Source organism: Cebidichthys violaceus, unplaced genomic scaffold (assembly GCF_023349555.1).
Source record: "Cebidichthys violaceus isolate CVI_PGR_0920_01 unplaced genomic scaffold, fCebVio1.0.p SCAF_10, whole genome shotgun sequence".
NCBI lineage: Eukaryota > Metazoa > Chordata > Actinopteri > Perciformes > Stichaeidae > Cebidichthys > Cebidichthys violaceus.
Genome location: NW_027176263.1, coordinates 733,146 through 756,091, shown reverse-complemented (window position 1 = coordinate 756,091; position 22,946 = coordinate 733,146). Strand labels below are relative to the sequence as shown.

The following is a 22,946-nucleotide window of genomic DNA, read 5'->3' as shown; positions in this document are numbered from 1 at the left end:
GTAGCCTCACATTTCATATTACCATCAACGAAGTATAATCTAGCCAGATTCTCGGTGATTCAAAGCAGATTTACAAAAAATCTGACTTCCAGATGTTCGACTCTGGAGCCTTTTGACTTTTAACTGTGCAGTAGATCAAAGGTAAATCTTTGTGTTGCTATTTTCACTGTGGACAAATATCCAGATTTATTGCAAAAGAACATTTTGTCTCATCTACCTGTTGTTAGTCAACTATAACCGCTGCACTGATTCACTCCTCGCTTTCTATTTTCCTTACTCTTCCCCTGTGGAAATCACGTTTCCTTTCCTACCTGCTCATGCAGGGAACAGAAACTCTACCAATCACCTGACGGCATGGATCCATGAGGAATAAGCCCACTGTGTCAGTCTAACCAGTTAATGGGCACCCTGCTCTTGCTCCATGAGCTGACATTTAACACATCAACAGGTACAATGTCGCCTTTGCAGATTCCACAAATACCCATGACTCAGCTTTTAATAACATAGTTGGACACTTCAGAAATGATCTCGCTCTGAGGCTGTTATAAATATAATGGGGATGATTCAGCTCTCCAAACGTTTTACAGGCTCCTGAGTCACAGGTTGGAATGATCAATATGATCTGGTTGTGGAAGCGACAAATTCAAAGCATATGGAAACCCCCAGCGCAGATAATTGGTCCACTTTGTTGTTCCAAATCACCAGGTGGTTCAATATGAGCAATCTCTTACAACGTTACTGGACATGGGATGGTCAGATACAACACATGCTGAGAGAGAAAAAAACTTGTTATTACAATTGAAATTATTTTTCATTAAATGCCTTAAGAACTAAAGACCATACAAGGAAGCGAGGAACCTTACATTTCCTTATAAATTCTGGAAAGAATTTCGTCAATTTATGAAGATTTAATGCTGTAGTTGGTCGACGTGTTGCTAACTTTATCTAGATATCTAGATACAAGCTTATCGTTTTCTGTGTGAAATCTTAATTTGTAAAGTAACAAAAGATGTCAAAGAAATGTGGAATATAAAGTGAAATCCCTGCTTTCCAAATCAAATTTCTTTTTACTAGTGGCTGTCCTTACAGAGTATGTGCTGTTGCTTGGAGTATGCATTCAGTTGGGTCAAACTACTTCATCATGACCCTCTTGCTCATATAACTGCTGTGCAGAGAATTGTGGCTCAGAATAGCCAGAAAAGCATTCTGACTTGCATAAATGTAGGACATCCTGGTGTTATTGGCATACTGCATTTGACATACTATGTATTTGGACATACTAAATATTTTTCTCTGTTACACTTAATAGTATGGTAGTATGGGTAGTATTGGAAAGCACAGAACATTTGGTTTTCTCTTGTAGTAGAAGTATCAAGCAGCATGTAAGGGAAATAAAAGCACCTTTGATTTGAACATAAGTACAATAATTGAGTAAATGTAGTTTGTTTCATTCAACCAATGGGTTAGCGGCTTGTCAGAGGCTGTTTCAAAGTGTGAAAATTAATTTACAAATTTGAAAAAGAAAGTAAACACTTGTCTTAACTTTTCACTCACACATTAACACACCAGCAATAATAATGTACTCACAAAATATATTAGTGTGACACTTACAGTGGCCATGTTTCAGCAGAAAGTACTTTTATTTTTCATACTTTAAATACATATTGCACATGCTTACATACTTTGTTTTTTTACATTTTCCTACTAAGAGAGTATTGTTACAGTGTTATCATTACACCAGAGTACAGGACAAGTGCAGTATTAAAATACGTATGTTCCTGTGTCTATGCTTCCCAGTCTTGCCTGTGTCTCTCTCCACTGTGTATTGAATTCAAGACAAAGTAACCATAAATATGTCCAGGCTTTTGATATTCTACCTCATACATTCAATTTATTAAATAGTATCTTGTGCTGTTTAATACATTTTACCAGCACAGCACAATCCCCCCGTCTCTTAAAAAGGCACAGTACCCAACTGGAATTGGGGGTTTATGATAGTCACAAACACGTTTGCCATCTACATGGCGGTCTACTAGTAATCCAGGTACTTTACATTAATCTATAGGCTTCATAATACGCACCTATATTCGTCCTCCAGAGTCAAAAGTCTCTTGTGTTCTGACAGTGTGGCCAGTCCCTAAGAGTGACTTCCGAACCCAGATGGATCCCTCAGAGCCCCAAAAGCCTCGAGGCCCCGTTCTGGTATGAGGTGGCAGAACAGCGGGGAGAACCCTGAGGAGAACATCTCAATGTTCTTCTGGCTCTTCTTCTCAGTGGAAAGCACCTCGGAGGCGGATCGAAACCAACCCCCAGTTAAAATCATTTTGTGTCGGGGTAAACTCCACAGACACCTCTAAAAGCTCAAGTTAACCCAGAGAGGGAAAACCATGTGGGTTGGACAGGTGGAAGATGCAACAGAAGCTGATTTACTGATCGAGCCTGACCTCTAGTGGCCGTCGTACAGAAACACAGATGAATGGAAGGTAACCGTTGACATAGTCAAACATAAGACCAGGATGTCTTTCTCTCTTCACAACAAGAGGGCATGCTCTGCTCGTTGACAGCTTGTATTTTGAAAAGCTCTACCTCTCTGAGATACAGTCTCACCATATGTTTTCAAAAGGTGGCCAACACATTGTGAATTAGACGTATTATTTTTAGCCACTCTGTGATACATTTTGGTGTCAAACTGTCAATAGACGAGTCAATACTGACGCTAATGACTCAGTGGTGGAAGGTGACTAAGTACATTTGCTTGCGTACAGAACTGAAGTACAGTTTTGATGTACTTGTACTATGATTTATCGACTACATTTATCATTAAAGATTCAACTAGTTGTTCCCAATCTATTTGGTTTGTGAACCTTTACAAGAAAAACAGTGTTTAGATTTCCCCTCAAAACTGGATTTAATTTATTCTAATTATGTATCACAATACTTTATCAGAATCAGAATACTTTATTGATCCACAGAGGAGGGGATTTGAAAATCAGGACTTTTACTTGTAATGGAATATTTTGGATTGTTGTGTATTGGTACTTTTACTTCTTCCACCACTGCTGTTGAGTGACTAGTAATGTAATATATCAAGTTCAATTGTTGTAGTCCTGTAGATTACGTGGCGAAATATAACGTACATTCTCATGTTTGAGGTGGTTTTGTGAAATATTTCCAGAAAGGCTGATGGTGTTTTTAGTGCTTGTGGAGAGTCTGTAGTAGAGGCGTTATACACCTGTAGTTAATACATGCTTGAACATGTCAGTCATTAGAGAGAACAATGGAGCATCAGTTTACTGACTGAAAGTAAAGTGAGACACATAAGAACATGTAATGGGGTGAAAAGAACATTACCCAAATTAAGTGTCTATCTTGTTATTGCTGTTTTCCCCTCCTTTGACTTTATACTTGTTACTCGCCTTCCCTCCCACAGTCCTTCATTTACTCTTACTGTCTGTCCTCCACTCCCTCACTCTGCATTTCTCACCCTCATGTCACCCCCCCCCCCCCCCCCCCCCAACCTCTTGAGCATGTTTTCTCTCTCCACGCTTGTTCACTGAGAAACCAGAGCTGTCAAGACATGCTGAGCGAAGTCTAATTCCCACACAGGGTGTGGCTCTCTGGGTGTGTGTGCATGTCGTAATTCATGACTCACATCGGTGTGTCTGTGTGTTGTTTATCAACTCCTCCACAAGCCTGCGCATGTGTGTGTGTGTTGACAACCCGATATGAGTCTGAGCACTAACACTGATAAGAGGAACATCATTTGCATATTGGTTGCAACTGAATTTTCTGTGCAGCCTGTCTGACATTCTAACTTTATTTGCATATTGGGATCAGTTTTGAAACGTACATTTCTGGTGTTTATACGATATATATTTACATCGGTCCTTGAGAAATCTGATCATCTTTATTGCCTACTTAAGTGAAGATAAAGATTGTACAATACGTGTATGCACTTAATCCTTTTCCTTTCTCTTCCTCTTTATCCCTCCAAACATAAACATGGCCACTGCGGTGTAAAATAAGTCAGAAACTTTAACCGCTTTTCAAAAAAAGAGAAAGTTTTTATTGCGAAAAACACACAGACTACCAAAAATAATCAATTCATACTACAGCAGAACAGCTGGGTGATTTCCAGAAGTGGGTGAATGTTAATAACACATTCTCTATAGTACATTATATACCCATACAATAACTAACGTCGGAAAAAGCTGGCGTTAAGAGAGATTTATGCCCGTAAGTAAAAGCGTGTTTGTTTTTCTTATTTTACCTCACCTTCACCGATTCTCAGTTAAAACTAATTGATTCAAATGGGTTAGTTATTTATGCAGCAATTTGCTGCATAAATAACCAAGTCAAATGATGAGTTGGGTTATGGACTTTCACTACTGACCCAAGATCAATCATCACGTCTCTTTTTACACTCAACAGTCAAATGATCTTTCCCCAGAACTCTTTCATGTAATAAAAACCAATACAGTTTGATCTGGCTTGGGCACTAATTTGGTCTTGGCATGGAGAGAAACGTAACCGTTGACAATGATTAAACGCGAGTCAGTAAAACCAGACTGATCAGTTTGATATGACATTCAAAAACACACCACCGAAGAAGCTAAGGCACCGGTTTAACACAGTATGTAAGCAGATTGTACACCTTGGTCTCAGTGCCTCATCAAAGTAAGCCAAAAGAGCATTATCAAATCTTATGAGGGCTTTAATAAAATACATGATTGGTCATCTGTCTGTGACTGAAAAACTCTTTTAACCTCTAAAGGAAAGTCTTCTCTCTGAATGGATTCTCTACTTTGAGGCAGCAAGACATGAACATGGAGATTCAGAGTTTATATTGGTCCCTTTAAGACACCATTTTGACACGTTTTTTCTAAATCTGCACGAGACATAAATTATCAAGCTTAATGGAAATTAATTTGAATTTGCTTCCAGTGACAGAGATGGAACGACTGCAGCCAAGTCAATAAACCGTCACACGCTGCGTCTACTCATCAAGAGTATTATTAGTAGAGCTCAGAACAGATACAAAGACGGCACAGCAAACTCCCACAGTGAAACCCCTTTGGTAATAAGTAAGAATATAAAACTCTGGAGACAGCAGAAAAACGTGCAAACTAAAACTACATTTCCATATGTGTAGATTACATTCAGCTTCTGACTAAGCCTTTGCTTCCTTCTTACCTCAAGCACAAACAGAATAAAACACACATTGAAGAAATGAGAAAAACTAATTATAACACATGATACAAAACCAAATTATGATTAATATTCCTTTTCCATTCTGTGCAAGTTTTAGTGTGAACTTCTCTTCTACCAAGGTTATTCTAAAAATAAATCAGACTAAAGTTCTGCTTTACACATAATTAATTCCCTTAGGTTAAGTGCACTTGGGTGATCTTGCATTGAGAATTACTGGTAAAAAGTACAGATAAAATGAGGAAGATGTCTCACTCAAATGCAGAATGGTAAAAAAACTATATATTTTTTTTTCCGATGAAGACTTCATCTAAATCTAATGTACATTAAAGCAGATGTGACATCCAATTACAGTCCACTTCCAGTAAGAATCAACCCTCGCTTTTGACCTCGAGGGGTTTTCCACCGCCGAACCAAATCTAACTGAACTGAACTGAGCCAACGTGGATCTCTGGTGAAATGGTACAGTGTAAAAATGTTCATTGTCCAGCGCAGATCCAGCTCAGAGTGGAAAGTGGAAATGTCTGCAAGTGGGTGGGTGTGCAGGTTTAGTCTTTAAGCAGAGGAATAGAGGTATTTGGTCTTGGCCAGGCCGGTCAGCTCATCCTCGTAGCGTGGCAGGCAGCAGAAGAGGATGGCGCAGCCGATGCAGAGGATGGTGGCTCCCCAGCCGAAGCCGTAGGCCCAGGTGTAGTAATAGTGGCCCTCGAAGAGCTCCTCGTTGAATTTGACAGGGTAGATGATGAGAGCGATGATCTGGAGAACCACTGCAGAGTGAGAAGAGAGAGAGAGAGGTGACCTTTTATAAATTTATTAAAAAGGCATGCAGCCGTTTGGACGAATATACACCGACGCTAACAGCAGGGTGTGGAAAATACCTTCACACGAGTGTGTAAAAGTTACATCCACATAATGATATCTGTGACATCGAGGTGAGTCAGTAACAGCAGGCAAGGCCGTGCCACTGATGGTCGCCTCGAACAATTTCCAGGCAGTTAATCTTCAGAAAAGTGTGAAGTGTACACAACAAATTCTAATCTGAAACATCCTGACAATTTCTGAAGAGCTTCATGTGCTTTTTTGCCTCTGTGAGATCAGGAGTATGATACTAGAGACCTGACAGAGTAAAGGAGCTTAGGGAATTTGTTTTACCACTGCAAATATTCTGTAGCGTTCATGGGTTTTGACACTTGACATTTGAGGGATTGGAGCCAAACAGAAGTGAAGTACTGAATAAAAATCATATTTTACTATTAAACCTTTTCACCTCCTAGAAAACAATGCAACTCACCAACTTTTTTTAATCGTCGCTTCACAAATATAATATTACATTTGATCTATTTAGATTTTCTTTCACAAAGTGATTTTCAATCAAAACAGAAAACATTTAAAAACACAAAGAGACTGAAATGAACAGAAGGAAAAAAATTAACTCCTAAAAATATGGAGAGCAAAACAAAATAAAATGTTATAAAACAAATAAAATCACAGAAAAGCAATTCTAAAAAAAAGTGGGTGTTTAAAAGTGATTTACTCAACACTTACTTTCAACTATTGAAAAATACAAGAATACCAGACTAATTTATGTCAAACTGTCAGACTTCTTAACCCCACTGTCGGGTCAGTCATAACAAACTTCAAAAATAAAAAAAATTGTCCAGACACACATAACTTTATCGGAGATCCCAAATTTATCAAAGATATGACCCATTATATCTGGATGAGATTTGAAATACGTCTAATATTTCCATTTGATGGAATGGTGCAACTAGATGTTAAAGAGCTAAGAAGCTCTGGATTGCTGTGTGTTTCCCTCCTTTTTGGGAAAAGGATAACAATGCACTTTCATCCCCTTAATAAGCACAAAGTGACCATTGGATTATATCAATAAGTGCAGTACAATGATCTTGGATGATTCGTATGATCCAATAATTGTTGTGCTGGTGAGATGAAAGCCCTACAGAGGGATACTGTGAGCGCATTTATAATCCAATTATTCTTTATCTTTTTTTTTTCCCTCTAAGACTAACTGAAGAGTCATTTTGTGCCACCTGTTGGGGCCAAGTGCCAAACTAGGTTCAACTCCCTCCGGCACATTTAAAACAGACATCACAGTTCCTGTGAATTATGACTGGCTGTTTCACCCGTCAGTGAAAGGCTGTATGCATCATTGTGTGTGTGTGTGTGTGTGTGTGTCTATGTCTGGCTCTGTCACATTCTCCTCCTCAGACTCTCTGTGGGGTGAGTCAATCACAGCTAATCCAGGCATTCTCCTGGTCACACCAAAACTTTGCCCTTCCCTCTTTCAGTAGCAAAACGTCTAACTCACTTTCTGTTTCCTCGACTCCCTTTGTTTCCACGTCAAACCTTCACACATCACCGTGTTCACCCCTTCTCTTTGGGATTAAGGTTTGGTTTTCGCTCCCACTTAAAATGTCCTTCCTAAAGCTTGAATTTGACTTTTTCTGGCTTCTTCTTTCACTCCTTTGTTCTTACACATTCTCTTAACCTTTGTCTCTCTGCCTCGCCTTGAAGTCTCATACTCCCTCTCAGTCTGTCCCTGATGTCTTAACAACCTTTCAATGACTTTTAGTATTCATTTGTCAAATTTAATGGAAATTAGTTTGTTTTTTTTCTTCAGCTAGACCATGATCAGCATTAGACATGACATAAAACTACCTAACACATGGTCTTGTTAAATACATTATAATTTTAAAAATCCTAAAATTCTCAATTTACTGATTCTTTAAAACATATTTACTGATTCAAATCCTAATGATGTCGATTTTAGACCATTTTATTTAGGCAAACTACTTGTATGGCTGCTTGTTTGAGGACTTTGGCTTCTTCTCTTCAATGTAAAACAGAACTTTATAAAGACATTACTGCACATATATAGTTACTGCTCATTACTGAGGCTTTGAGACAACTGAAACTTGGTGATTTTGGTTGTTCTTTGTTACCCCCAACTCCTTCAGAATCTACTTCAAACATGTCTAACTAATTTCTAAATGTCTCAGTATTCATACTTGCTGAAATGTATAACGTTTGCATGCGTGAGCATCTTACCAACAATGATCAACAAGACTCCAATGAGACGCAGAAGGTCGACTTTGAGCGAGCCGCACAGAGCCACACAGGAGACGATGAAGGCGACGATGAGGATGAGGAGGCCAATGATCATCAGAGCAGCCACAGCCTGGGCCCAAGCTGAGGCAACACAAACAAGCACACTGGTTAGTTACATGTTAGCAAATGGAAATACTCATTAAACGTTAAAAGTCGGGACATTATTTGTATTATTATTTTTTACAGAATTTTAGGAATCTCCCCCCTCCCCCTCCCTCCCAACAGCATGAACTCGTGATGGCACATCACACAAGGTTAGGGAGGTTCAGGCTGATATGGAGAGCGAAGGAGGCACCCTGTCTACTTGCTACACACACACACCGCCGCCGCCACACCCTGAGCAACACTTTCCCTCGCTTTGTCACTCCGCGATGTTCTGCTGAAATTACAAGGAACTTGTCGTACCGATACAGTCACAGACACAGGCAACTCCCATCAAGCGTGGTCGCAGATCTTTGGGCCGTAAAGCGCATGATAGATTTGAATTGTACCGCACACTTTGTGCAAACCATACGAGGCCAAATAAAACGTGTTTCAGTGGAAGTCGTTGCTGAATAAAAAGAAGCTTTTACTGTGTGAAATATAATCTGTGTTCGGAAACCTCTCATTCCTCTTTCATAAATGTTCTGAACAGGTTTGAAAAATAAACCTGTCTATGCATTGAGATTTACACATGCAAATTTGGGAAGACTACAGCAAAGCCCACACTGATACTGGATCGGCCAACACCCTGAATTATTCACACCTGCGTGTGTTCAGGCCAGTCCCTACCTGCCTCAGCCTGACGTACTTCTCTCATCGTGCACAAACCGACACACACCAGACTCGTTCGACTGGTTTCATTTCTCGCCGATGAAGCGGCAGGAAGTAAAAGCTACTGAAAGCTGTCATGATATCACATAGTTACTTTATGAATCTGTGTATTAGAAACCAACAAAATACTAATTTGTGTCAAATTAAACTCAAGCAAGTTTGTTTTAATTATCCCTCTTCTAGATTAGATTGTCCATCAACACAACATGCAAATGATGTCGGCCTTTCCTACAGAGCATGAATGCCACATAACGGCGTTATGGCTAAGAACAATCATAAAGGAAATCATGTCACCTCACTGAAGATTCTGTGAAAGTATTTTTTTTTTTTTGAAAAGGGACAGTTCACCTCAAAATCCAAAATACATATCTTACCTCACACCTGCAGTTCTCAATATAGATTGTTTTGGGGTGAGTTGCCTAGTTTTGGAAATGTCTGCCTTCTCTCCAATATAATAAAACCATATGGCACTCAGCTTGTGGTGTTCAAAACGCCAAAAAAAAAAATCTCTTTCCAGAAATCATGACCCGGTTAGTCAAGATAATCCTCAGACCTTGTTGTGAGCGGTTTCATGTAGGAACTATGGTTGAAAAAAGATATTTCCTACATGAAACTGCTCACAACAATCTCTACGGCCGATATCTCCAAAACTAGGAAACTCACACCAAACCAATCTAGATAGATAAAGAGCACTTCAGGTAAGAGAGACAAATATGTATCTGTGATTTTGGGGTGAGCTGTCCCTTTGCAACATAAGGCTGTTGTTCTACCAAAGTTAGAACAATGAACATAATTATCTTAGCATTCCAGCATTCTGTGGGTTTCTATTTAAGGTTCAGGTTAAAATGTGAACATTCGTGGGAAAAACAAAGACAGGAAGGAGAACTACTTGTTGCCTTCATATATAATATACTTACAGTATGTAGAATGTACTACAGTGTGTACTGCATTATTGTGTTTTGTCTTCATGCATGTTTTTGGGTGTTTTAAGCTGAGGAACATTCTGCACTTAATAATATACATGGTGAAAATGTTTGGGTGTGTGCCTGTACCATTCACTTATACTTAATGCCATGCAGCTGTTCAACGTCGGTTTTCCTTCTCTGATTAAAATTTAGGAGGTTTGGCTGCACTCTATCACTTTTAAACTGTGACTATAAAACACAGGAACATGTTCTTAAATGCAGCTTTACTAAAAGGCTCCTGTGAAGTCAAAAATTCAAACACACACACACCTACTCTCCCACTTGATAAGACCTCAGCAGTGACAAATGTGTTTCTCTAGCAAAAATGCCAAACATTCTCTTTTGTCATACATGACAGCAAACTGAACATCTTTGACATAAAATAAGGAATCAGAAGACACTTTGACATCTTCCAGACAAAAATGTCAAGAAAATAACTGGCAGATCAGTTGGTAAAGAAAATAATAGTTAGTTGCACCCTTGTAATTTAATATTGCAATATATTGCTGGATATGGTACATTTTCAGGAAATCCAATTGAAAAGCTGTTAATGGATAAAATACACAGACTGGAACGTCTGTTTTCAGATAATCCAGAAATTGAAACCAATGTGTTTCATTGCATTTATGGAAAAATCACATAAAAATCAAATGTTGCTATAAAGCCGTCAAACTGGCATTTCTTTGGAATATTGGTTGGTCGGTATATATCGCCCTTTCCTTTAGCAATGACTCATTTTAACAAGTAATTGATGCGCTCATGCCAAATCATGAAAACATGTTTGCTCCTCTAGTTCACAGGAAAGCTGCAGCTTCCACATAACATACGTGTGTTTGGGCCGATGCCAATATTCACTCCATCGACTGCACTGGTCATGCTCATTCCTCAGATTCCTCAGTTCTTAGTTCCCCAACATATCCCCGCAAGTATTTAGACCAGAACTGTAACTCCAGAATGCTCAGAGAAACCTCACAACAAAAATGTATCTGAGATCCAGCCAGAGGTTCTCTGGCAGCTGTTTAACCCCTTCAGTCCTGCTGAGAGCAGCAGCAGCAGCAGCAGCGGACAGTTCAGTTAAAACTACTCGATCTGAAACTTCAAATGAGACCAGAAAATAAATGAAAAAAAACACTTCTTACATTAGGGGGAATTAATTAAAAATGTGTTTTAATAGTTCCCACTCATAACTGCCAAGATAGCGTGAAGAAAGTGAAGGTCTGGATTTGACCCCCCCCACCCCCCATACCCACAAGTTCTCGTCAAACCATTGTATAAACATCAACAAACGCACAGGAACACATGCACAGGATGAAACAGAAACAGAGAACGTTGTGGGATTTGGAAGTTACATCTAGATAAGACAAGTCACTTCACACATACGAGGATTTTAACCAACAACGATTACTGCTGTCCGGCCAACAGTCCAAAAACACCCAAAATTTATTTTAAAATGCAGCAATTTGTGAGAATCATCGAATCTTTGCCGTTTTTGTTTTAAAACAAATCCATATATTATCAAAATGTTCTTTTGGTTATCAATTAATGAACTAATCACTGCAGCCCCACGTTGCACCATGTCAGATAATTGATATAATAATTGATGGGCTTGTCAGAGGTTAATGGAGGCTCCCTTCACTCACAGTCAGCCTTGAGGTCGACAGGTTAGCACTCAGGTGATACAGCAATGACTTTAAACAATGGTTATAGCAGCCATCAAAAGAAACCCCTAAAATGTTGATGAACGCAGCTCATCAGAGCTCTGATGGAAGCATTCATACCATCGGCCATGTCTCCATATGGAGCTACGTTTAGCTTCTCCGACTTCCACAGAGTCTGATAAAAGCAACAGTGCAGTCTTTGTTGTTCAGCGTGGGATTGTGGAATAACACAAACACAACCTGAGGAGAGCGAGTGAGAGAACACAAGTCTGCTTTGTTCAGTTATTGTTCAACACACTTTCAGTGAGTGTGTGTGTGCGTCAGAGTGTGTCTTTGGTTGGACGTCTGCACTGGAGAAAAATCTCATTAACACTTTGTCTATAAATATCCATATTTGTGAAAACACGTCTGACAGACAGACATCCTTAAATCTCCTGCTTACCCGCTTTTATCAGGAGAGTAGGTCACAAACTGTTTCAAATATTCTAACTCAGCCAGAGGCGTTGTTGTGAGTTAAAAACTTGCAGAGCGTTTGCCCCTGAGCAAACCGATACCGACTTCTCTCTGTTTTTTTTTTTTTTAGAATTCAATTATTTTAGAACTCAACTCTGTTTCCGTAATCGAGTCTTGAGAAGAGCAGACATCTGGGATGTGTTATTGCTAGTGGTTTTATTAGAAGTAGTTGTTCTGGTAAAAATAGAGCTGTGGTAGTATACTATTGGTGTCAGCCAGGTGAGTCACAAGCAGCTGTAGTAGCAAACATGTTCTGCTTTCTTGCCTTTAGAAACAATAGTTATATAAAAATAAAGCATGAACACAGCGACAGGAAGACTTCCTGAATTCCGGTCTGCTGGCTGGGAATGTGCTGCCACAGTCACAGTTTCTATCCAGCGTGTTGTTAAATCAATCTGAGAGGACATTGGTCTGCAGCTCACATTGCTTCACTGTGTACATTAAAATCTGATTAAAGAAGAAAACGTGCCGTTTGCTTTTAGGGGAAGCAACCGGTTTCATAGGACCTGTTCCATTGGGGGACTTTTAGACTTCATTACTGAAAGTATTTTGACAGGTACAGACAGGTGTCTAATTCAATCGTTTTCTTTAGCTGTATTTTCCCACCCCACGATATGGGGGGGGGGGGGACCTCTCTTTGATTTGCTTCTTTAAAAGTTTTCTATCTTGGAACCATTGATGTTGAGGGCCTGATACACTTTATTTGACACCGGGGCTACACAAATAAACTTTAGAAAGAGGCGTGTGAAATTCTAAGTAAACTTGGAACAAAAAGGCTGTTTTGGGCATAATGTACGGCGCCCGCATGAACCCTCCATCATCGCCTCCTGTATTTGCTCAAACGGATTAAAAAAAAGCGAGTGAATCATAGTTAAGACCAAAGTTCAGTCCGCCTGGCTGACTGGGAGTGTTGTAGGCCTCAGTCCTCCCCCGCCGGGGGAGTTTTGGGTTGTATTCAGAGGTCGAGTCCTTCAACTTACAAGAAGTAAATGTTGAATTTTACACCGCAGCGAAACATACACATAACCAGATCACGCCACAGACTGTGTTAACGCTCGTTCTAGTCCTACTTGTTTAGGAGGACCTGGATCGGGTGTAATGGAGTGTAAACAGACACTTACAATTCTCCATGAGCGACCTGCAGTCCCAATTGTCATTCCTGCCTCGGCACTCCTCCCACATACTGGTGTAGTGGGAATTGCCTTCCTCATCTTCGACCCATCCCGATGTAGCCGCGATGGCGATAATGTCAAAAATAATGGCGAAGAGCAGCAGCAAGGGCACGATCCACTTGCACCGGGGGTAGGCGATCCCGCAACGAAACATGACCGACGATCGTAGTGTGTGGAGCGGTGTTGAAAGAAAGAGGAGGACGAGCTGTGTGGAGCGAGCGCGGTGTGGTCCGTCGGATTATATAGTGTCTCGTGCGTCTTTGCGCAAAGAGAATGTCTTGTCAATAGCTGTGGTGCGGACAGCCTACGAGATAAAAATGCCCCACCCGAGTGTGTCATGTAACCTGTTTCGGGACCTGAAGGGCTGGGCTTGTCTGGCAGTAGGAGCTGAATCAGGCCCAGCCCCATTCACTGTGTCATTTTACACCCCCCCAAAAAACAAAAAAGCTGACACTGTTGAGGCGCCTGTTTAACCTGATTCCGGACTCCAAGCAACGATTTGTAATGTTTGTACGCTTGGTGATTTCCGTAGGTCGGGGATTTGAACAGGTAGCTATGGACCGGGCAGTGAGTGGGCGGGGTGTGAGAGGAAAGGTAGAGAAGTGAGACAGTAGGTGAGATAATGCAGTAAATAAAGTGACCACAAGATGACAGCCCAGCGCACTCTAACAAGGAAACCTGTAGTTAGAAGTTATAGAGAAAGAAAGTTACACAATTATTGTATTTCCCCAGTTCTCCAAGACTTAAATATATTTTTCACCACATAAATCTGAGACATTGACTTTTTCTTGTCGAGGTTTAACACCAACAGGGCTATTTGTTCCTTCTGTTCCTTCAGATTTTAAAGCTCTTATAAATAAAATGGCGAATTACTATTTAAGTACTTGCCACTGTGCGTTAATATTTGGACACTTTAATGCATTTATTCTATGATTTCTTGTGGCAAACTTTTTACGCATCTGTCTTGACCATGTCCCCTTTTTAAATAAGGGTTAAATTAAATTAAAAAATGAAGAAATGTGTGTGACCTCCCTTTCATTGTGACAAATAAAGTAAACAAGAAAGAAAGTAACGCAAACTTTAACCACTTTGGTTTTGCTGCCTCATTTTAGCAGTTTAAAATGAGGCAGTCATAATACACTTTATAGTTTGTATTTATGTTGGAGTAGTGGTTAGTGGCTTTTATTTTGTTCATGCTTCATTTGTAGTGCTTGCTCAGGATCAATAAAGTTTCTTATCTTATGATAAAAGAGTGGAGAAACTTAACACATGCAGATGTTTCCAAACAGGACAAAACCACTCAGTGTTAAAATGATGTGAACAAAGCGCTGTGGCCTTCAGTCACCATACCTCGTCCCACTTGAACACGTGGGGGAGATTTTGGTGTTTTCACACTCTACCACCATCAAAACACCAAATGAGGGGAAATCTTTTGTCAGACTGGTAAACATCTGGGGTCAATCTATCGCGCTTGATAACGGTGAATAACAGAACAACTCTCATGACACTTTGACAGCAGGCTTTGTGATTCTTGTGGGATATAGGCAACACTTTCTCATTTACTTTAAGCCCCTTCTATATTTAAATAAAACTGAAACAAAAACTGTATGAGCCCACTGAGTCTGTCAGCGACTCAAGAAAAAAGTTTGAAGTGCCTTCAGTCTCTTTATTTTTGATTTACTTTACTCACAAAATCTGAACAGTTCTGTCACTCTCCTCTGACAGACCTCCGTCCACCTGCTCCCTGTGGGACCTGCGGTCATCCTGCTTCTCTTGATTGACAGCCGCCTTGTACACGCCCCCTTGGAAGTCGTCCGCCTCTTTGCCCTCTGACCTCTTACCGGACACCTGAGGGAGAGAAGAGATGGAGATGTTGTACACTCCGAGTCATGACACAGGTAGACAGGAGACTTAAATGAAACCAGATATAAAATGTGTTACACTGATGTCATGTGTTTTTATGGAAAATTCTAAAAATCTAAATCTCTGTCCATAGCTTTACAAAACTGAGCATGCTTATTTGAAAGTTCAGTAAAGTTCTTTGCATTTTGGACTTGAAGCACCTATCTGAGAAATTAAGAAAAGATGAGAATACCAGGACACACATGGAGAACTCCGTCAAGCTAGCCACATTAGGCAAAGTGAACATCGCTACTCAGCTGGATGACAGACACAGGATTGCAGTGAGGAAACACAACGAGGAGCTGGATAAAAACAGGCACAAGTGGAGAGCAGGGCCGCCTTTCAATCAGAGGGTTGGCGGTTCAATCCCCGGCTCCACTAGTCTCATGTCAATATGTCCTTGAGCAAGACACTTAACCCCAAAATTGCTCCTACGGTGTATAGAGAGATACTGAATTGTAAGTCGCTTTGGATAAAAGCGTCTGCTAAATGACTGTAATGTAATGTCCACTGCTACGCGCATCAGCTGAACCTCATCATGCAGAAGGCAACATCACACATCCCCAGGATCCGCACTTTCTTTTCTGACCTTGGTGGATTTTCTGCCTTCTTCTTCAGGTCACCCAAGCGAACCACCGTGCTTGACCAAGTGGTTGCGCATAGACTTCCTAGAGCCTCTACAACACGGTGGAACTTCCACAGTCGTGCTGTAAATACTGTGTACGAGCACAAGGATGACCTCCTAAAGTGTTTCCAGACCATCAGAGACTCTGGGAACTTTGATCCCCTAACTATCAGAGACTTTTTTTCCTGGCATTGTTCCACAAGATCATGGCAAATGTGGACATGCTATTCAACCAGCTGCAGAAGAGGAACTTCGACCACGTCTTCTTAAGGCACTTGTCCAAAGGTTCACAGACAGCATTCTAACGATCAGGTAAATAACTATATTTACTACTGGCTGATAAAACCTTTGTTGTTAGAAAGCCTAAATGTGCCTAGTCATCAAAGTGAATGATTATCATAGATATTTGTTTAAATACTTTAAAAGGAAAAAGAACATTTGTATAACAATGCAGGTAGTTATTAAACACAATTTCTAATAACAGGCTTATTCAGGTGTCCACCAAGTCAATTTCTAGAAGAGGTCTAGTTGTTTTAAACTTAAACTTTTTTTTTTGGAACAGAGCCTCCATTTCCTCTCTGTGTGGGGACAGTGCATCTGACCAGCAGCACCAGCCCAAAAAGCAACAGAGGACGCTGGGACCAGGAGAACAACAGAGGCTGTGACATCAGAGCCGGCTCTCTTGCCGAGTGAAGCTGCACTCTCTGAATATTTCATGCAAAGTGCAATCACTCGTAAGCGTAAAGGAGAGAAGTCGGATTAATGGGATCCTTTTATTCCTGCAGTGAACTGTGAAGTGTTTGTGCTTGAATGAATTCAAAGTGTAGTGGGAGAGAGCGTAGTGTATAGGACTGAACCGCTGACGGTCACCACGGTCTGAAACCTTTTCATCCACAGCATCTGTCAATGCTACTGATGAATGCACATTATGAGTGGATGAAGTTTTGGATGAATGCGTAGCCCCCACCGGTGGGGGTGCTCGGGTGCAAGAGGTTCTTGGGATTTACCCCCGGTCGTTTTGGAAAACAACAATGCGCATGGTCAGAGCTCGTTGCCAGGTGACAACCATTTTTATATTTTTGTTTTCATTTGATTGGCAAATTGCTCAAGTCATGAGGTCTCGAGGTCTGCCTTGTGCAGGACTGAGCTGAAGGGCTTCATTTCGAGAGAGGAGCTTGCAGAGACGACACCAGCGGAGGAGATTTAGTTATGAACCAAACTTCGTATTTTTTTGTCAATACTGCTAATGCTAGTGAGCTAATTAGTTGGACTCATTTCAGCCGCGGTTTTCATCTGGTCTGCAGACTTTTGAAGCTAGCTGAGGACCCAGACGGAGAGCTACACACAGTAAGAGCTGATATAACTACTTCTTATTTGTGTTGTGCTGCTTTGTGTTGTGTGGCCGCCGTGTCATCTCTAAGCCGATATGTTTGTTGTGACCGTGGTGTTATGTAGAAAAATGTATTTCGCTAACTTTATTAGCCGAACATTAGCTTATTAATAATGAGACTGACTGGATTCCCACGTTAGGTACCGTTACTTTCCATTCGTGCCATGTTTTTATCTTGAACTAGCTAAAGCCTGCTTATTTTTCTCGTGTCATCTCTGAGGCGATATGTTTGTTGTGACCGTGGTGTTATGTAGAAAAATGTCTTTTGCTAACTTTATTAGCCGAACATTAGCTTATTAATACTGCGACTGACTGGATTCCCACGCTAGGTACTGTTACTTTCCATTCGTGCCATGTTTATATCTTGAACTAGCTAAACGCCTGCTTGTGTTGCTCGTGTCATTTCTGAGGCGATATGTTTGATGTGTTTCTGGTCCTTTATTCTGGGTGGTAGACCCCTGAAAGATTTTACATTAGTTGAAGGTGCTCAGATGTCCCCATTGCTGGGGTGAAAATTGTAATACTTTAGTTAAATTGGTCCACTATTGTGCTGATGAAGATGAGTTATGTTTTATTTCCATAAGAGGATTATTTAAACTTTGTTTTTAAAGATTCCTCTTCACTTGCATTGTTTGAAGTGCCATGGTCTTCATCATGTTATTTATAAGTGAAGTTAACTTTTTAGTAGTGCTGGGCAAGTTAATATCGCGTTAACGCATTCATTAATTAACTGCAACAATTATTATATCGCGCATTAACGTAGGTTTTTTTTATTTATTATTAAGCGGACATTTTTAACACAAGAACCGGTGTTATGGTTTAAACAGGGACCCTGTTAACTGGCGACCTTCAGCCGAATGCGTCAATTTGCAACAGCTGCCGTAACTATGACAACAACAGATGCATTGGTTAAATCACCGGGCAGCCAGCAGTGAACAGCTGTTTGTGTGGCGTCTCTTCCGTCTCTTCCTGTTTCCTTCACCTTCATTCCCCTGGGTCCTAAGTCCCTCCGCGTGCAGCCTCTTATCACCCTCTATGTACCAATGTACATTTATAACAAATACCACACATATTACAAGGCACTCAGCGTTGAATATGTGTCTGACCAAAATACCAAAAAAAGCCAAAAATAAATGATAAATTTAAATAATTTTTGTAGAGTTTTTAAAGTGTTTTTGTTTGGAATATGTATAATAAGCATATAATTTAGTTTTGCTACTGAGAATTTAACAAACATAAAAAAGAGAAAAAAAACATGAGCATGACATGAACTGAGATGGACTGAACAAGAGACTGGAGTTATTGATGACTCCAATTCAAGTGCTTGATTTGAACTTCATATTCATTATTTGGTCTACTCATGTGCTGATAAAGCTAAATTCAGCTGTTTAATTTCCATTTGTGCCATGGTCTTCATCTTAACAGACTGGTTGAACCAGCTATAGACTGGTTGTGTAGTGCTGCTTGTGTTAACTGGCTGTGCCATCTTATTGTTTATTTGTGTTGTGCAGTTTGTTCTTTTTTGGCCGCCGTGCCATCAAGGAGCCGATATTTTTGTTGTGACCCTGGTTCTGCAGCAGAAGTGAAACATTGAAGGCTTGAAATCCTCTTCACCTCATACATTGTGAAGTGCCATGGACGTCCTCGCTACAGCCTGAACGCAGAAGGAGAGCTACGAACAGTAAGAGCAATTTATTTTAATATGCATTGTGCTTGTGTTGTGTTTTGTGGCCGCCGCGCCATCACAGAGCAGATGGGGTTGTTGTGACTGTGGTGTTATGTAGAAAAATGTCTTTTCCTAGTTTTATTAGCTGAACATTAGTGTCTCTGTGACACTGTCTCACTCAGGCGGAGTGTCTGCCGGTCGGTCTCACTGTCTCACTCAGGCGGAGTGTCTGTCTGTCTCAATCAGACAGAGTGTATGTCTGTCTGTCTCACTCCGAGTGTCTGTCTGCCTGTCTCACTCAGACAGTGTGTCTGTCTGCCTGTCTCACTCAGACAGTGTCTGCCTGCCTGTCTTACTCAGACAGTCTGTCTGTCTGTCTCACTGCCTCACTCAGACGGAGTGTTGGCCCGGTCGGTCGGTAGTGCTGCTTGTGTTAACTGGCTGTGCCATCTTATTGTTTATTTGTGTTGTGCAGTTTGTTCTTTTTTGGCCGTCGTGCCATCAAGGAGCCGATATTTTTGTTGTGACCCTGGTTCTGCAGCAGGAATGAAACATTGAAGGCTTGAAATCCTCTTCACCTCATACATTGTGAAGTGCCATGGACGTCCTCGCTACAGCCTGAACGCAGAAGGAGAGCTACGAACAGTAAGAGCAATTTATTTTAATATGCATTGTGCTTGTGTTTTGTGGCCGCCGTGCCATTACAGAGCAGATATGGTTGTTGTGACTGTGGTGTTAAGTAGAAAAATGTCTTTTGCTAGTTTTATTAGCCGATTGTTAGTGTCTCTGTGACACTGTCGGAGTGTCGGTCTGGTTGTCTGTCTCACTCAGTCGGGGTGTCTGTCTGGTTGTCTGTCTCAGTCGGGGTGTCTGTCTGGTTGTCTGTCTCAGACGGAGTGTCTGTCTGGTTGTCTGTCTACGTCAAGTGTCTGTCTGGTTGTCTGTCTCAGTCGGAGGGTCTGTCTGGTTGTCTCTCTCAGTCGGAGTGTCTGTCTGGTTTTCTGTCTCAGTCGAGTGTCTGTCTGGTTGTCTGTCTCAGTCGAGTGTCGGTCTGGTTGTCTGTCTCAGTCGGAGTGTCTGTCTGGTTGTCTGTCTCGGAGTGTCTGTCTTAGTCGGAGTGTTTGTCTGGTTGTCTGTCTCAGTCGGAGTGTCTGTCTGGTTGTCTGTCTCAGTCGGAGTGTCTGTCTGGTTTTCTGTCTCAGTCGGAGTGTCTGTCTGGTTGTCTGTCTCGGAGTGTCTTTCTGGTTGTCTGTCTCAGTTGGAGTGTCTTTCTGGTTGTCTGTCTCAGTTGGAGTGTCTGTCTGGTTGTCTGTCTCAGTCTGAGTGTCTGTCTGGTTGTCTGTCTCAGTCTGAGTGTCTGTCTGGTTGTCTGTCTCAGTCTGAGTGTCTGTCTGGTTGTCTGTCTCAGTCTGAGTGTCTGTCTGGTTGTCTGTCTCAGTCGGGGTATCTGTCTGGTTGTCTGTCTCAGTCGGGGGTGTCTGTCTAGTTGTCTGTCTCAGTTGAGGGTGTCTTTCTGGTTTTCTGTCTCAGTCGGGGGTGTCTGTCTGGTTGTCTGTCTCAGTCGGGGGTGTCTGTCTGGTTGTTTGTCTCAGTCGGGGGTGTCTGTCTGGTTGTCTGTCTCAGTCGGGGGTATCTGTCTGGTTGTCTGTCTCAGTCGGGGGTATCTGTCTGGTTGTTTGTCTCAGTCGGGGGTGTTTGTCTGGTTGTTTGTCTCAGTCGGGGTGTCTGTCTGGTTGTCTGTCTCAGTCGGGGTGTCTGTCTGGTTGTCTGTTTCAGTCGGAGTGTCTGTCTGGTTGTCTGTCTCAGTCCGGGTGTCTGTCTGGTTGTCTGTCTCAGGTGAAGTGTCGGTCTGGTTGTCTGTCTCACTCAGGCGGAGTGTCGGTCTGGTTGTCTGTCTCACTAAGGCGGAGTGTCGGTCTGGTTGTCTGTCTCACTAAGGCGGAGTGTCGGTCTGGTTGTCTGTCTCACTCAGGCGGAGTGTCGGTCTGGTTGTCTGTCTCACTCAGGCGGAGTGTCGGTCTGGTTGTCTGTCTCACTCAGGCGGAGTGTCGGTCTGGTTGTCTGTCTCACTCAGGCGGAGTGTCGGTCTGGTTGTCTGTCTCACTCAGGCGGAGTGTCGGTCTGGTTGTCTGTCTCACTCAGGCGGAGTGTCGGTCTGGTTGTCTGTCTCACTCAGGCGGAGTGTCGGTCTGGTTGTCTGTCTCACTCAGGCGGAGTGTCGGTCTGGTTGTCTGTCTCACTCAGGCGGAGTGTCGGTCTGGTTGTCTGTCTCACTCAGGCGGAGTGTCGGTCTGGTTGTCTGTCTCACTCAGGCGGAGTGTCGGTCTGGTTGTCTGTCTCACTCAGGCGGAGTGTCGGTCTGGTTGTCTGTCTCACTCAGGCGGAGTGTCGGTCTGGTTGTCTGTCTCACTCAGGCGGAGTGTCGGTCTGGTTGTCTGTCTCACTCAGGCGGAGTGTCGGTCTGGTTGTCTGTCTCACTCAGGCGGAGTGTCGGTCTGGTTGTCTGTCTCACTCAGGCGGAGTGTCGGTCTGGTTGTCTGTCTCACTCAGGCGGAGTGTCGGTCTGGTTGTCTGTCTCACTCAGGCGGAGTGTCGGTCTGGTTGTCTGTCTCACTCAGGCGGAGTGTCGGTCTGGTTGTCTGTCTCACTCAGGCGGAGTGTCGGTCTGGTTGTCTGTCTCACTCAGGCGGAGTGTCGGTCTGGTTGTCTGTCTCACTCAGGCGGAGTGTCGGTCTGGTTGTCTGTCTCACTCAGGCGGAGTGTCGGTCTGGTTGTCTGTCTCACTCAGTCGGAGTGTCGGTCTGGTTGTCTGTCTCACTCAGTCGGAGTGTCGGTCTGGTTGTCTGTCTCACTCAGTCGGAGTGTCGGTCTGGTTGTCTGTCTCACTCAGTCGGAGTGTCGGTCTGGTTGTCTGTCTCACTCAGTCGGAGTGTCGGTCTGGTTGTCTGTCTCACTCAGGCGGAGTGTCGGTCTGGTTGTCTGTCTCACTCAGGCGGAGTGTCTGTCTGGTTGTCTGTCTCACTCAGGCGGAGTGTCGGTCTGGTTGTCTGTCTCACTCAGGCGGAGTGTCGGTCTGGTTGTCTGTCTCACTCAGGCGGAGTGTCTGTCTGGTTGTCTGTCTCACTCAGGCGGAGTGTCTGTCTGGTTGTCTGTCTCAGTCGGAGTGTCTGTCTGGTTGTCTGTCTCAGTCGGAGTGTCTGTCTGGTTGTCTGTCTCAGTCGGAGTGTCTGTCTGGTTGTCTGTCTCAGTCGGAGTGTCTGTCTGGTTGTCTGTCTCAGTCGGAGTGTCTGTCTGGTTGTCTGTCTCGGAGTGTCTGTCTGGTTGTCTGTCTCAGGCGGAGTGTCTGTCTGGTTGTCTGTCTCAGGCGGAGTGTCTGTCTGGTTGTCTGTCTCAGGCGAGGTGTTTGTCTGGTTGTCTGTCTCAGTCGGGGGTGTCTGTCTAGTTGTCTGTCTCAGTTGAGGGTGTCTTTCTGGTTTTCTGTCTCAGTTGAGGGTGTCTTTCTGGTTTTCTGTCTCAGTTGAGGGTGTCTTTCTGGTTGTCTGTCTCAGTTGGGGGTGTCTGTCTGGTTGTCTGTCTCAGTCGGGGGTGTCTGTCTGGTTGTCTGTCTCAGTCGGGGGTGTCTGTCTGGTTGTCTGTCTCAGTCGGGGTGTCTGTCTGGTTGTCTGTCTCAGTCGGGGTGTCTGTCTGGTTGTCTGTTTCAGTCGGAGTGTCTGTCTGGTTGTCTGTCTCAGTCCGGGTGTCTGTCTGGTTGTCTGTCTCAGGTGAAGTGTCGGTCTGGTTGTCTGTCTCACTCAGGCGGAGTGTCGGTCTGGTTGTCTGTCTCACTAAGGCGGAGTGTCGGTCTGGTTGTCTGTCTCACTCAGGCGGAGTGTCGGTCTGGTTGTCTGTCTCACTCAGGCGGAGTG

At 42.6% G+C, this 22,946-nt stretch overlaps 1 protein-coding gene across 1 annotated transcript; it reads right to left on the bottom strand.

Annotated features, from left to right (window-relative positions):
• Nucleotides 1–4,043: 4,043 nt before the first annotated feature.
• On the bottom strand, nt 4,044–13,820 carry perp (p53 apoptosis effector related to pmp22). Its single transcript, XM_068719507.1, has 3 exons — nt 13,408–13,820; nt 8,278–8,418; nt 4,044–5,975 (listed from the first exon to the last, which is right to left on the bottom strand). The coding sequence occupies exons 1-3, from the start codon at nt 13,610–13,612 to the stop codon at nt 5,764–5,766; spliced, it is 558 nt and encodes a 185-aa protein (XP_068575608.1). The 5' UTR covers nt 13,613–13,820; the 3' UTR covers nt 4,044–5,763.
• Between the last annotated feature and the right edge of the window lie 9,126 nt (nt 13,821–22,946).